Source organism: Tupaia chinensis, unplaced genomic scaffold (genome assembly GCF_000334495.1).
Source record: "Tupaia chinensis unplaced genomic scaffold, TupChi_1.0 Scaffold000489_1, whole genome shotgun sequence".
NCBI lineage: Eukaryota > Metazoa > Chordata > Mammalia > Scandentia > Tupaiidae > Tupaia > Tupaia belangeri.
This window is the reverse complement of record NW_006160001.1, coordinates 2,975,131-2,989,563: the sequence shown is the minus strand read 5'-3', so window position 1 is coordinate 2,989,563 and position 14,433 is coordinate 2,975,131. Positions and strand designations below refer to the sequence as shown.

At 37.5% G+C, this 14,433-nt stretch overlaps 1 protein-coding gene across 1 annotated transcript in view; it reads left to right on the top strand.

The window, feature by feature from the left end:
* Positions 1-14,433, top strand: part of WDR70 (WD repeat domain 70) — a 263,224-nt gene that overhangs the window by 137,586 nt on the left and 111,205 nt on the right. The window contains exon 10 of the mRNA XM_006156313.3: positions 13,222-13,396. Within this exon, the coding sequence (XP_006156375.1) occupies positions 13,222-13,396 (175 nt within the window). The remainder of the gene's footprint in view (positions 1-13,221; positions 13,397-14,433) is intronic.

Here is a 14,433-nt window from a genome sequence, read left to right as displayed (position 1 = left end):
GTTTGTATTCCGCAGAGCACACACTTGCACGTTGATTATAACTGAATCAGATAATTCTCTGTTCCTTTCAAGGCCTTTGTTTTTGATTTTTTTCCTGGTATAAACTCCCTCATATCTACCTCACAACCAATTCTTGTCATTTATGAGCCAGACTTAATGTTATATCCTCTCCCCAGTTTCTCTTTCTCATTTCTATTTCTCTTCATCTTAGCCAGGTTTTATCATTTCCTATCTGAACTTAAATAGCATTATAGCATTTTATGTATGAGCTCTTTTCACCTGTTATCTTTCCTTCATTATTTCCCACTTTTAATCCCATAATATTCTGACTTCCACCTCTCTATTCTGCTGAAGTTGCTCTTGCAGAAGTCTTCTCTGAGGCCAGCAGGTAGTGTGGAGGTTAAGGTCACTGGATCCCACATGGCCACGTGTGGTTTGAGTTCCAGAACCAGCAGTTTGAAATACACTCAGATTAAGTATGTGTGTGTGTCCCCAAGATCCTGAGAGGAGAATGGAGAAGGGATTGTGGTATGGCAATTGACTTTGGGCCGTGATTTCTCACTTTCCTTCTCTTTTTCTCTCTGTCTCTTTCTCCCTGTCTCTCTCCAAAGAGTACATGTATCCTATAGCAAACTAAAAAAAAAAAAAAAAAAAAATTTGTCTATATTATCTGTGTGTTAATTCTGGGAAGCCTTTCAATCTTTTTTTTTTTTTTTTCCATTTAATAGCTCTTGAATTTGAATTTGACTTTTTTTTTTTTTTAATTTACTTTATTACTTCTAAGAGGGGAGAGAAAAGGAGGGTGGCAGGGACACACCCAACAGTTACATGCAAGTGTGTTCACTTGCTGATCCGACCCCAACCTCAACCAACAAGGATCACAGGCACACATGTGCATGCCTGGTGTGTAGAAGGAGACCTTAGGCTGCAAACCTGTTACCTTCCCATGTGGCTTTAGCATCATGAAATACTTGCTTGAAATTTGACACTCTTGATCACAACTTTTAAACTTAAAAAAAAAAAAACTTTCTTTGGTTTTCCTAACACTACCTTCTCCTGTCCCTCCTCCTGCCTCTTGTCTTCTGTCTAATTCCTTTTCCTTTTTATTGCCTATGCTCTAAATGGCTGTTTCTCAAGGGTCTACCTTCTGCAGTTCCCAGTTTTATATCTCTTTCTACACTCTAATGAATCCCATTTGGGTCTTTCACCCAGACCAGAGTTTCCACTTAACTATCACGTGAGGTATCCAAACCTTGACCTGATACTATTTCCTCTACCAAGATTATGTTTTTGACTTATACTACACCCTTACCCCAAACTCTTCCTCACAGAATAGCATCCCCTTCTCTAGCTCACACAGTTTTTCTTTCTCACCCTCCTCATCCCATTATCTTAGGATAGGATTTGATCATCTCCCACATGTACTGTCTAACTTACAGCTTTGTTCCCCTTAAGCAAGATTCTTTATTGTATTCCAAATGATTTTCTAAAACACAGCTGATTATGTAACTTAAGCCATTTCTCTATTTCGTGACAGTCTTTCAGTTATGTCCACTGTGCACTTCATCTTTTCAAAGCAAATGACTTTTTGTTCCTAGAATAAACTCTTTCAAACCCTCTTTTCTTTATATTTTTTATTATATCAATTTTATTTTTATTCATTCCCTATCCCAACCCCTCTCCCAACCTGTAAATTTCACCATAGAATCAGCAGTTCTCTCAGAAGACACACCTCTGTGGAATCCTTCCCATATCTCTTCCAGCAAATCACCTTTTCTAGGTGGCTGCCTTATGGTATGATGGCCTTTTCTCCAGTTTTTCTCTCATTAGAGTATGTGTTCTTAGAGAACAGGTACTTTTGTTTCCCTTTGTATCCACTGAAGAATCTGGCTTACAGAATATATTCAGTATATTTGTTGGGTTGTGGCCATATAACTTACAGCTTTTAAGACATTTTTACCAGCCATGCTATGGTTTCCATGAAGACAAAGGCCCTGTCCTATCCAGTCTTGCTTCTTCAGAGCCAGGAATAGCACTTGTAGCTGAACAATTAATAGGACCAGATCACAGCTTGTATGTCGCTCATCTGAAAATTGGAAATCCCAAATGCTCCAAAATTGGATTTTTTTTTAATACTGTGAGTGGAAATTCCATACCTAACTTCATGTGACAACTTGCAATCAAATTACAATATATTAAAAATATTATATACTTAAAATTTTTTTTTCCCCGGGGTACCAGCAGTTGGCATAATGGCTATGTCGCTGGACTCCCATGTAGTCGACCACGTTTTGAGTTCTGGACCTGGTGACTTAAACTCACGCCAGGCGCATGTGCGAGCGTGCACAAGATCCCGAGAGGAGAAAGGAGAAGGAATTACGGTGTGGCCATCCCCCCTAGGGGGGGTGATTTCTGCTTTCTCTCTCTCTATCTTTGCCTTTCTGGCGAGCACACGCGCCCTATAGCAAAAACCTCTCCAAAAAAATTTTTTTTCCCCAGACGGCATGTGCACTTGCCAGAGAAAGAAAAAGAGGGAAGGAGGGGAGGGGAGAGAGGAAAAAAGAAAAAGAGAAGCACTCCCCCAGTGGAGCAAGGTCATGCTGCAGTCTTTTTTCCTCCATTTCTCTATTCCATCAGGATTTGGGGCACAAACACACATGAACCAGGCATGTTTTTCAAGCCATTGGCATCTGGGATTTTGAACTGCACTGGGCCATATGGAATCTGGTTCCAAACACAACAGTGTTTAACTGCCGTGCTACCAAGCCAGCCCCCAAAATATTATATGAAATTATCTTCAGTGTATGTATATAAGGTATACGTGAAGCATAAATGAGTTTTGTGTGTAGATTTGGATCCTATGCCCAAGACATCTCATTATGTATATGTAGATATTCCAAAATCTGGGAAAACTCTAAAATCTGAAACGTATGGCCCCAAGAATTTGGATAAGGATACTCAAAAGGATATTCAACCTGTGTTAATTTTTTCTTATTGCCAGAGGCCATGTACACTTGCCAAAGAGAGAAAAAGAGACAAGGAGAACACCTCAACTACCGCACCACCTGCTGGCCCTGAGATGGGATTCTTCTTCTTCTTTTTCTTTTTTTTTTTTTTTTAAGAGGTTTTTGCTATAAGGCGTGTGTGCTCGCCAGAAAGACAGAGAAGGACAGAGGGATAGAAAGCAACAAATCACTCCCCAGGGGGGATAGCCATGCCGCAATCCCTTCTCCTCCACTCTCCTCTTGGGATCTTGGGCATGCACGCACATGTGCCTGGTGTGAGTTTAAGCCACCTGGTCCAGGACTTGAACTGCAGTTGACTACATGGGAGTTCAGCCATATAGCCATTACGTTAACTGCTGGTCCCTTCTTCTATTTCTTCATCCTATCAGGATTTGGGGCACACACACATGTGTGCCTGGCATGTTTTTCAAGCTGCCAGGGCTGGGATTTGAACCATGGTTTTCCATGTAGGATCTGACTTCCTATGCACAGGGCTTAACACTGTGCTATGGACTGCCCTCCCCCTTTCCAGTTGTTTTTTAATGCTTGGAGATGTGTGTGCATATGTGAAGGAGAAATAGAAGAGAGAAAAGGTACCACCCAATGGGACCTTGTCACACTATTGTCCTTTCCCTCAATTTCTCCATCTCCTCAGGGTTTTAAGCATATCTCTAAGTCTATCCAGTGTGTTGCCTCTCAGACAGAGTTCAAATCATGGTCAGTCATGTGGGAACCAGCTTCCTCTACATAGAACAATCAGCCTTCAACCTGTATTTTATTTTTTAATTTGCTGTAGAGTACTTGTGCTCACTAGAGAGAGACAGAAAAAGAGAGGGAGGCAAAGTGACAAATCACCCCCCACCCCCACCCCCGGCGGGTGGTCATATTCAGTCCCTCTCCTATAATCTCCTCTTGGGATTTTGGGCACAGTCCCAGGTATGCACACATGCCTGGCTTGTTTTCAAGCTGCTAGATTCAGCACTGGCACTGCACAGTCAGCATTTTGAAACCAACCACCATAACCTCTACGACATCTGCTGGTCCCTCAACGTGTATTTTGTTTGTTTGTTTGTTTATTCGTTCATTCATTCATTAATATCATTTCATTTAATTTATTTATAGAGATTTTTGTCTTAGGTATGTGTGCTTACCAGAGAGAGAGACAGACAGACACAGTAAGAGGGAAATTGAGTCATCACTCTCCCAGGGCGGATGGCCATGCCACATTTTCTTTCCATTCTCCTGTCAGGATCTTGGGCATGCACACACACGCGTCCATTGAACAGTGTTTGAACATGTGGGAGTCCAGCGACATAACTGCTAGGCCATCTGCTGGTCCTTGGAATGTGTATTTCAAAAAACACATTAATTCAAATAGTGTAGCAGTTACGTCTCACATGGCTAGCCCATTTTTAGTCCTGGACCTGGTGACTTGAAATTCACTCTGGGTACATGTAAACGCATGTCCAAGATCCTGAGAGGAGAATGGAGGAGAAAGGATTGCAGTGCGACCATCCTCCTGTAGGTGATTCCTCATTTTCCCTCCCACTATCTCTTTCTGGTGAGACACATGTGCCCTAAGGCAAAAGCCTCTACAAAAACAAAACAAAACAAAACAAAAATATTTCAGGAGAATTTAAAAGTAGAGCAGTACTAAAGACCTATATAGTAGGTAAGTTGGTAGATAATACTAAGATAATTTTTTTTTTTTTGGAGAGGTTTTTTCGCTATAGGGCGCGTGCATTCGCCAGACAGACAGAGAGAGACAGAGAGACAGAAAGCGAGAAATCACCCCCTAGGGGGGCTGGTCACGCCGCAATCCCTTCTCCTCCATTCTCCTCTCAGGATCTTGGGCACACATACATGCCCGGCGTGAGTTTTAAGCCACCGGGTCCGGGACGCGAACCGCTGTCAACTATGTGGGAGTCCAGCGACATAGCCATTACGCTAACTGCTGGTTCCCCTAAGATAATTTTTTTATATGCCTGGTATATTGAAAGCTTATTATTGGCACAAAACTCTGCTAGATATTAAGAATAAATAAATAAAATAAATCAAAATGAGTAACTTAAGATTTTAATTTGAAAAGGCATACAAAGATATTCTGTATGTATTACACATTTTCTTCAGCCGTTCATTAGTTTTTAGGCACTTTGGTTGCTTCCATATCTGAGCTCTTATAAATAATGCTGCAGTAAACATGAACATGCAAATATCTCTTCAACTGATTGATCTCTGAACCTTTGGGAATATACCCAGTAGTGGGATTACTTTTTTAGAGATAGTTCTAGTTTTAGATTTTTGAAGAAACTCCATATTGTTTTCCACTGTGGCTGTACTTGTTTGCATTCCCACCAATAGTGAATGAGGGTTCCTCATTTTCCCACAGCCTCACCAGCCACTTGTTTTATTCTGTTTTTAATAATAGCCATTTGACTGGTGCAAGATAATATCTTATTGTGGTTTTGATTTGCATTTCCCTTATTATAAGTGATATTGGACATTCGTTTTTGGTCGTTTATATATCTTCCTTTGAGAATTGTCTGTTCAGCTTAATTGCCTATTTTTAAATTGGATTGTTTTTGTGTAGGCAAGCTGTTTGAGTTTCTTTTATATTCTTGTTATTAATCCCTGGTGAGTCGTTTAATTTGTAAATTGTGTCTCCCATTCTGTAGGTTGTTTTCTTACTGTGTTGATTGTTTCCATTACTGTACAGAAGCTTTTTATAGCTTGATATAGTACCACTCATTCTATATATTGCTCATGCTTTAGAAGTCTTATTTAAGAAATCTTTGCCTAAACTAATATCTTGAAGTGTTTGTCCTATGTTTTCTTCAAGTTGTTTTATGTGTTTTGTTTTCAGTGTTACGCTTAAGTCTTTAATCCATTTTGAGTTAATTTTTGCATGTGATGAGAGTAAAGGTTCTAGTTTCAGTCTTCTACAGATGAATATCGTTTTCCCAGTACTGTTCATTGAAAAGATGTACTTTTTTTCACTAATTTGTCTTGGAATGAACTCTTATACAGTGTTGGTGGATGTGTAAGTTAGTATAGTCACTATGAAAAACAGTATGGAGAGTCTCCAAAAAACTAAGAATAGAAATATCATATGATTCAACAATCCTGCCTTTCAGTATATGTCTAGAAGAAAGAAAATCAGTATGTCCAAGAGATAATCTACACCCTTATTTTTATTGCAACATTAGTCACAATAGCCAAGATATGGAATAAAAATCAATCTAAATGTCTAAAAACGAGTGGATTTTTAAATAGTGGTATATGTACACAGTGGAATACTAATCAGTTATAAAAATCCTGTCATTTGTGACACATGTGTGACTATGGAAAACATTAACCTAAATGAAATACCAGGCAAAGAAAGAGAATTACTATGTTTTCTCTTATATGTAGAAGCTAAAGTTGATTTGCACTTTTTAATGACTGATGTCAAGGGTCTTTGCATACATTATTGAGTATTTGTATATCTTCTTTAGTGAAATATATATTCAAATATTTGGCCTTTTAAAAATTCGGGCCTGCAGGTGGCATGAGGATTAAGGATGCTGGACTCAAACATGGCTGACTATGGTTCAAGACCCAGACCTGGCGGCTTGCTCTCTTACTTTCCCTTTCTCTCTCTCTCTCTGTCTGATCAAATTAAAATACATAATAATAATAATAATAATAATAATCACAAGAAATGGAATTTAATAAATAAGTTATTAAAAATTGTGTTTATTTTTATTTAATTGGTAATGTTCTTTTAATATTCTACATATTAGTACCTTATCTGTTATGTAATTTGCAAATGTATTCCAAGTCTTTGTCTTTTTACTTTCTTGATGGTATCATGGTATCTTTTGAAGCACAAAGATTTTAATTTTGATGAAGTCCAAATTGTTTTCCCCTCTTTGATCATTTACGCTTTTGACATTCTATGTAAGAACTTATTTCTTAATAGTAGCTCATAAAGATTAACTCTTTTATATCTAAGAAGACTTGCCTGTGGTCAAACTTGAGTTAATTTTTGTATAATGTGAAGAAAGGATCCAAGCTCACCATTTTACACATGGATAGCCAGTTGTCCCAGGATCATTGTTGATAAAACTATTATTTTTCCATTGAATTGTTTTGGCACCTTTGCTGAACATCACTTGGCCTTAAACGTAAGATGTAAGTGGCTATTTATTACAACATTTACTCTTGATTCTAACTTTAGATTTCATAATGCTTTTTTACTTTTTCAAACCTATTAATTGAACAAATATTCTGAGAGTTTGTTCCAGAACCAAACACCTTCAGTAAATGTAAGAAAAAGCATTACTACCAAACAAATGCAATTATATTCTTATTGCTATTTCTCTGTGTGTATATACAAATTGTTTGTCAAGTATGTGTTTATAAAGATGATTATTGGTTTATATAGAAGCTAGAATATTTTTCTCATTTCTATGGAATGTCAATATTTTAATATTTGGGCACTTTTGAAAAGAAGGTCGTTCTTGTTGGATTTGTTTTGCCAAGAGAGCCAGCAGGTTTCAGACTCTTACATCATTAAGTTGCTTGTAATAGTCTTTTGAGAAAAGTAAAAACCGAGATCTCTTAAGTGATTTCCATGCAAAATTAATGCTTCCCTTGACTTCTGCCAAATGCTGTGATGCATTTATGCAGCAGATGCCAGAAAATGTAGAACTTGTATCTGGAAAGAATTCAGAATTTTAAGACAAAAAGCATTTGTGCCTGGGGCAATGTAATGACCCCACCTGTGTCTTTTTCTTGTCTTCTGGATGTTTTCATTATATGTCCAGGAAGGCCCAGGCAGATCCTTCTTCTATTTTTAAATCTTTTTTATGAAACACAGTTTTAATTTTACAAGACTAGATCTCACTCCAAGTTTCAAAATATATGGTCTTCAGCATAAAATGTTTTGACAGATACCTAATGGTCTAGCACTTTAACATCCTTTTTTTAGGCATAGATTCAGAGAACTAGAGCCATAAAACCAAAATGTAATTAGTCACTATCAGATGGTGCATAAATATGTATTTTATGTATCTATATGCTAGGTAAATTGCTTTTTTTCTTTTCCATTTTTCCAATAACCTTCCCAAACTGTTCATATACCACTAAAATAGATGGAAATACTTAGTTGTTGGGTTTATTAGCTTTGATATGTTATGTATGGTCTAAGAGGAAGAACAGACAGGAGTAGGTTTTTGAATGCCTACTATGTTCCAAATATTGTCCTAGACACATTTATATCCCTAATCTTATTTAATCTTCATAGCCCCTCATTGTTGGTATTATTATCTCAGTTTTAGAGATGAAGAACTTTAAACAAGCCAGATAATGATACTTTGTGCTTGTGTGGGGCCTTTCCTAATTCTAAAGTATCATCTGACATTTGGGGATATTCAGTTATAAAAAAGGGAAACTACCATAATTTATCCCTGCTGTTACAGAACAGAGGGTAGAAAAGATTCATGTAGTCTTCCTCCATTTCCTTACCTTTTAACTGTGTGAAATAAACTGAACAGAAACAAAACATAAATACCCAATACAGAGTACTTTCAGTAGAAGGCAGGCTTTATAATGCTCAGATAGAAATAGTGCTGGAAGTGTTGTATATCCATGTACAAAATTTTTTAAAAAATCAACCTTGACCCATACCTTGTACTGTAACACATATAAAAACTAACTAAAGTGAATCATAGCTCTCTTTGTAAAACTGTAACACTTGCAGTGTTTGTCTATCTGAAAAAGTCATGACTTCACCTTAATTTTGAAATGTATTTCCTAATATATTTTACAAAAAATAGAATATTGTGTTAATAATTTGCTTTTTCTTTTAGAACTTTAAAGATGTGGGTTCATAGCTTGACTTCATAATTCATGTTAGGAAGTTGTTGATTTCACCTTTGTTTTTGTATATTTTGCATCCCCCGTCCACCTGGCTTGTATAGCTTTTGTTCTACCCTCTTTTGATGACAGTGCTCCTTTACTTGGACTGTCAGTAGGAAGATGTTCTGTCTTTGCTCCAGTACTAGACAGCTGTTGATTCTCATTTGGTGAAAGCTCAGGAACAGACAACTGTCTTTCTGTTATTCCTCCAGAGACTTGAACTCTTTGCCTGGATCTTAGAGTATGAGTGTGTGTGTGTGTGTGTGTGTGTGTGTGTGTAAGAGAGAGAGAGAGAGAGAGAGAGAGGTTTTTTGTTTGTTTTGTTTTAGTTTTGCTATAGAGAGTGTGCACTCACCAGAGAGAGAGGCGATTTCCTCCAGGGGAAATGGCCACACCACAATCCCTTCTACTCCATTCTCTTTTCAGGATCTTGGGCACACATGCATACATACCCCTGTTGTGATTTTCTTTTCTTTTTTAATTATATATTTTTTAAATTATTTTATTTTATTTTACATACTTTCACTGGACATCTCTACAGCATATAAAATGCGAATTTCCAGCCAGAATACGTTCTAAAGTGGTTAAAACATACATGTTATTGTCAACAAATAGTTTTCCACTTCTTGTTTATTGTGCATGTGTGTGTTTCTTGTTTTATATATATATAATATCTTAATTAATCTAAATACTATCGATAGTAAATTCAGCTGATGCATACATATCTGTGAACAAAAGTTAGACATGAAATCCTGTGGATAGAAAGAATATACTAGAAAATAGCATGTAGCTGAGGCTGTATAGCTTACTGTGGTTACCAAGTAGGTATTTTTTTAAATATGCTTTTTAATTTCAAGAAAGGCAGTTTTAGCTTTAATAAATCAAAATAAAAAAAATATTAAGTGAACTTTGCTTAATACTTAAAGCCAGGAAACAGGTTAGGATTCTGTTTGTATAGTAGGTACATAGACCTGTCCACAACTTAAGAAAAGACAAAACTCCTTAACACTGGAAAACAAAGCATAGAAGGTCAGTAATGTTTTAGTCAAAAGTTATAAAGTTCTGTTTCACCAGTTCAAGCTCATGTACTTTATCTTCTGCTGTGGTCTGATCTCTCCGTTTAAATTTGGAAGATAACATTCAATTCTGTACTTGTCCCTACCATTAAGCTGGCCATTTTCTTAACTGTTTTAGAACTCTTATTTCTGTGTGTCAGAATTTTCCTGGGATAGCACTCCCTTTAGAACTTCTTGGAGAGCTGGTCTGGTGTTGGTTAATTCTTTCAGATTTTGTTTATCTGAGAATGTTCTTGTCTTCTCTTCCCATATAAAGGATAATCTTGCCGGGTATAGTATTCTTGGTTGAAATTGTTTTTCACTGAACATTTTGAATATATTTTCCCATTCTTTCCTTGCTTGAATTGTTTCCGATGCGAGGTCCGCTGTTAGCCTGATGGGATATCCTTTGTACGTAACATGAGATTTTTCTCTTTCCAGTCTGAATATCTTGTCTTTGTCTGTGGTTTTAGTCAATCTGACTATAATGTGTCTTAGAGAAATCTTCTTGGGTTGATATTATTTGGGGTCCTTTGTATTTCTTGGGTCTGGATCTCTGAATGCCTCTTTAGCTTTGGGAAGTTTTCTTCCAGGATTTCATGGAGTAGGTTGTCAATGCCCTTATTAGTCTCTTCACCTTCTGGGATACTGATTATCCAGATGTTTGGATGTTTAATGGTATCTAGTATTTCTCTTATATTATTCTCATTTTTTTGGTCTATTTTCTCAGTCTTTGTGGTGGATATAACTACTCCAGCGATCCCATCTTCTACATCCGAGATTCTGTTTTCTGTATGATCTAGTCTGCTTTTAATACTTTCAAAGGAGGTTTTGACTTCCTGTATTGTAGCATTCATCTCCGACAGTTCCATTTGACTCTTCTGTGGTGTGTGTTTCCTCTTTCAGCTCTTGAAAGAAATTCCTCACCTCCTGGGGCTCATTGGCTTTTTCTTCTGGTGTTCATTGTCCCTCTTCTCTTCCATCTCTGTTAGTTTTAACATTATGAATACTCTAAATTCTTTATCAGACATTTCCATGATTTCCATTGTACTGTCTGTGGATGAAGAGGAGTTAGTCTTTTTCCTAGGGGGTGAGGTATTTTCTTGGTTTTGCATATTTCTTGTCGCCCTGTGGTGATTTCTAGTCATCTGATGGGTTATTCATTTCTTCCTAATTTCTCGAAGATCAGTCTGAGCGATCAGAGTCGCACAGGAGGAGGATGTAGTCTGCAAACTCTTTGGTCTTGCATTTTTTTCTCCCTTTATGACATAGATTCAGTGGGAGTTGTGGAATATGAGGACCCAAATAGTATTGAGATTTTGCAACTTTTCATTTAGACTTGTCTAGACACTCAATAAGTGGAAGCTGAGCAGCAAAGTGATGTGGTAAAAGAAAAAGGATAAGAAAACAGAGAAAAAGAGAAAGAAAAAGAAAAATGGATAAAGCAAACAAAAATTATTTATTTATTAATTATAAAAAGCAAAAAATGAAAACCGCGTGGCGCTTGATCTCAGCTCCTCATGGCAGACTCAGTCTTCTGGCCGGCCTTTTTTTGCGTAGATGGGAGAGGGAGAGGGAAGGGGATTATTACCAAGATAAAGGAGTATTTCAAAGCCTAAAGAAAACTTTACCTTAAAATTTTTTTTTAAAAGAAAAATTTAACAAAAATGAAAAGGCAGAGACAGAAAGGCAGAAAGAAACAGCAGGAGACAGAGAGGAGGAGACAGGGCTCTACCAGGGTAGATTCTCAGCAGAATGTCTTAATTGCTCTTATCTCTGAAAACACTAGATTTCAGGTCTCATGGCTGACTCAGTCTTCTGACTGCCTGCCTTTTCATGGCAGGGTGGATTCTTTTTTAAGGATTTTTTTTTTTTTTGAGAGGTTTTCGCTATAGGGAGCGTGCGCTTGCCAGACAGAGAGAGACAGAGACAGCGAGAAATCACCCCCCAGGGGGGATGGTCACACCACAATCCCTTCTCTTCCATTCTCCTCTCGGGATCTTGGGCACGCACGCATGCACATGTGCCTGGTGTGAGTTCTAAGCCACCGGGTCCAGGACACGAACCACGGTCAACTACGTGGGGATCCAGCGACATAGCCATTACGCTAACTGCTAGTTCCCATGGCAGGGTGGATTCTTAACAGAACATCTTTATTGCTCTTATCTCTGAATTCACTAGATCTCAGCTCCCCTGTTGTGATTTTCAAGTTGCCTGGTCTAGGACTGAAACTGTGCAGGTGGCCATGTGAGATCTAGTGCCTTAATCTTCATGCTACCTGCTCGCCCACTTCTTTTTCAGTTTTTTTTTTTAAATGTATGTTATAGGACAGCGTATTAACATATGTAAGTAATTTATAGATTAAGGTGTGTATATAGGTAGCATATATTCAGGAATTTTATTACTCAAGGTGTACAGTCAGAAGAAAGTAGAGACTATTGCTTTTGAGGGGCAGAACTAATAAATTATAGGTTTGATACTAAATTTTTACTTACTTTTTGATTTAATGATGGCACAGTTCAGATGGTTCACTTTATTTCCATGGGAAACCTCATTTATAAGTGGACAGTGTTTTACAGGAAAATATTTTTGTTTTACAGTAGAATGCTTTCTTTCCTTTTTTTAAGTTTTTTTTTTTTTTTTTTCCCACAGGATATGCTTACTGGAGAGAGACAGAGAGAAGGAAAGTGAGAAATCACCTCTCAGGGAGATGGCCTTGCTGCAATTCCTTCTCTTCCATTTTATCTATTCTGGGCACACGTGCACATTCTCTTAGCATGATCTTCAAGCCTCCTGGTCTGGGACTCAAACTGTAGTCTGCCACATGGGAGTTGAGCACCTTAACCATTGAACCACCTGCTGGCTCTGGAGAATGCTTTGTTTTATTTTAAAAATTTACATTAATATGCTTTAAGGTGATGAATTCCTTATGGGATTCATCCCTATTTTAAACTCTCTTATTTTTTTGGAGAGTTTTTTGCTATAGGGTGCGTGCACTTGCCAGAAAGACAGAGCGAGACAGAGAGACAGAAAATGAGAAATCACCCCCCAGGGGGGATGGCCTCGCTGCAATCCCTTCTCCTCCATTCTCTTCTCAAGATCTTGGGCATGCACGCACACGTGCCTGGCGTGAGTTTAAGCCACCAGGTCCGGGACTCGAACCGCAGTCGACTACATGGGAGTCCAGCAACATAGCCATTATGCCAAATGCTGATCCCTCTCTTCTTTTTTATAAATACAGATCTCCTGATTCTTTTTAGGACTGTGAGGCTATGGGAAGTTGAAAATCCAAAGAAGCAAAAAAGTGTGTTTAAACCACGGACCATGCAGGGTAAAAAAGTCGTTCCTACTACGTGTACATATAGTAGAGATGGAAACCTCGTAGCAGCTGCCTGCCAGAATGGAAGCATACAGATCTGGGACCGAAATTTAACTGTAAGTCAAGGATATTTGAACCTTATTTTCTTAGAATATGGTCACTTTATAAACATCATGGTCAAATATTATGAAGTTCAGTTACCTGAGTTTAGACCTAATTTAAACTTCGGTTGAAACATTGGGACTTTTGCAATAAACAGCCTTGCAGCAAACATTGGATTTCAGTATGTTCCAGTATATATTAGATTTCATTTTTAGAAGTAGTTCACTTTTACTATAAAATTTAAAAAGCATAGTGCAGTTTATTATATGGCATCTGAATTATTTTGATTTTAAAAATGACAGGAGTATAAAATAAGGCTAAGAGAATTAGAAAACACCCTTTGGAAGATTTAGGAACAACATGCAAAGTTTTGGATGATCCATCAATTGTCTTACAATTATTTCTGTAGTTATTTGAATAATATTTATCTTAGTATTTTATGACATTCTATTTGAATAGGTTTTGGGTTTTCATTTTTCAGTTTTAGGTCATTATGAAAATAAATAAATTTTGTAATTAGAAGGGATCTAGAACCCATAGAAATAATGAATATAAAAGCCCTTAGCTAATTCTGTTAGTTACCAATAAGCTTAAAAAAAAACTTTATAACAAGATTTTTAAAATTGTTTTTGTTTTTTAAATTTATTTATTATCATCATAATCTTGTTTATATTACATTGTACAAGTTTTTTTTTTAACTTCTTTTTTTTTTTTTTTTTGGAGAGATTTTCACTGTAGGGCGCGTGCACTCGCCAGACAGACAGAGAGACATAGAGACAGAAAGCAAGAAATCACCCCCCCGAGGGGATGGCCACGCCGCATTCCCTTCTCCTCCATTCTCCTCTCGGGATCTTGGGCACGCACGCACACGTGCCCGGCGTGAGTTTTAAGCCACCGGGTCCGGGACACAAACCGCGGTCGACTACGTGGGAGTCCAGCGACATAGCCATTACGCTAACTGCTGGTTCCCACATTGTACAAGTTTTTAAAAGGCTTTGAAAATATGTATGGATTTAAAATCTATACATTGTATTGAATAAATGGTAGGGAA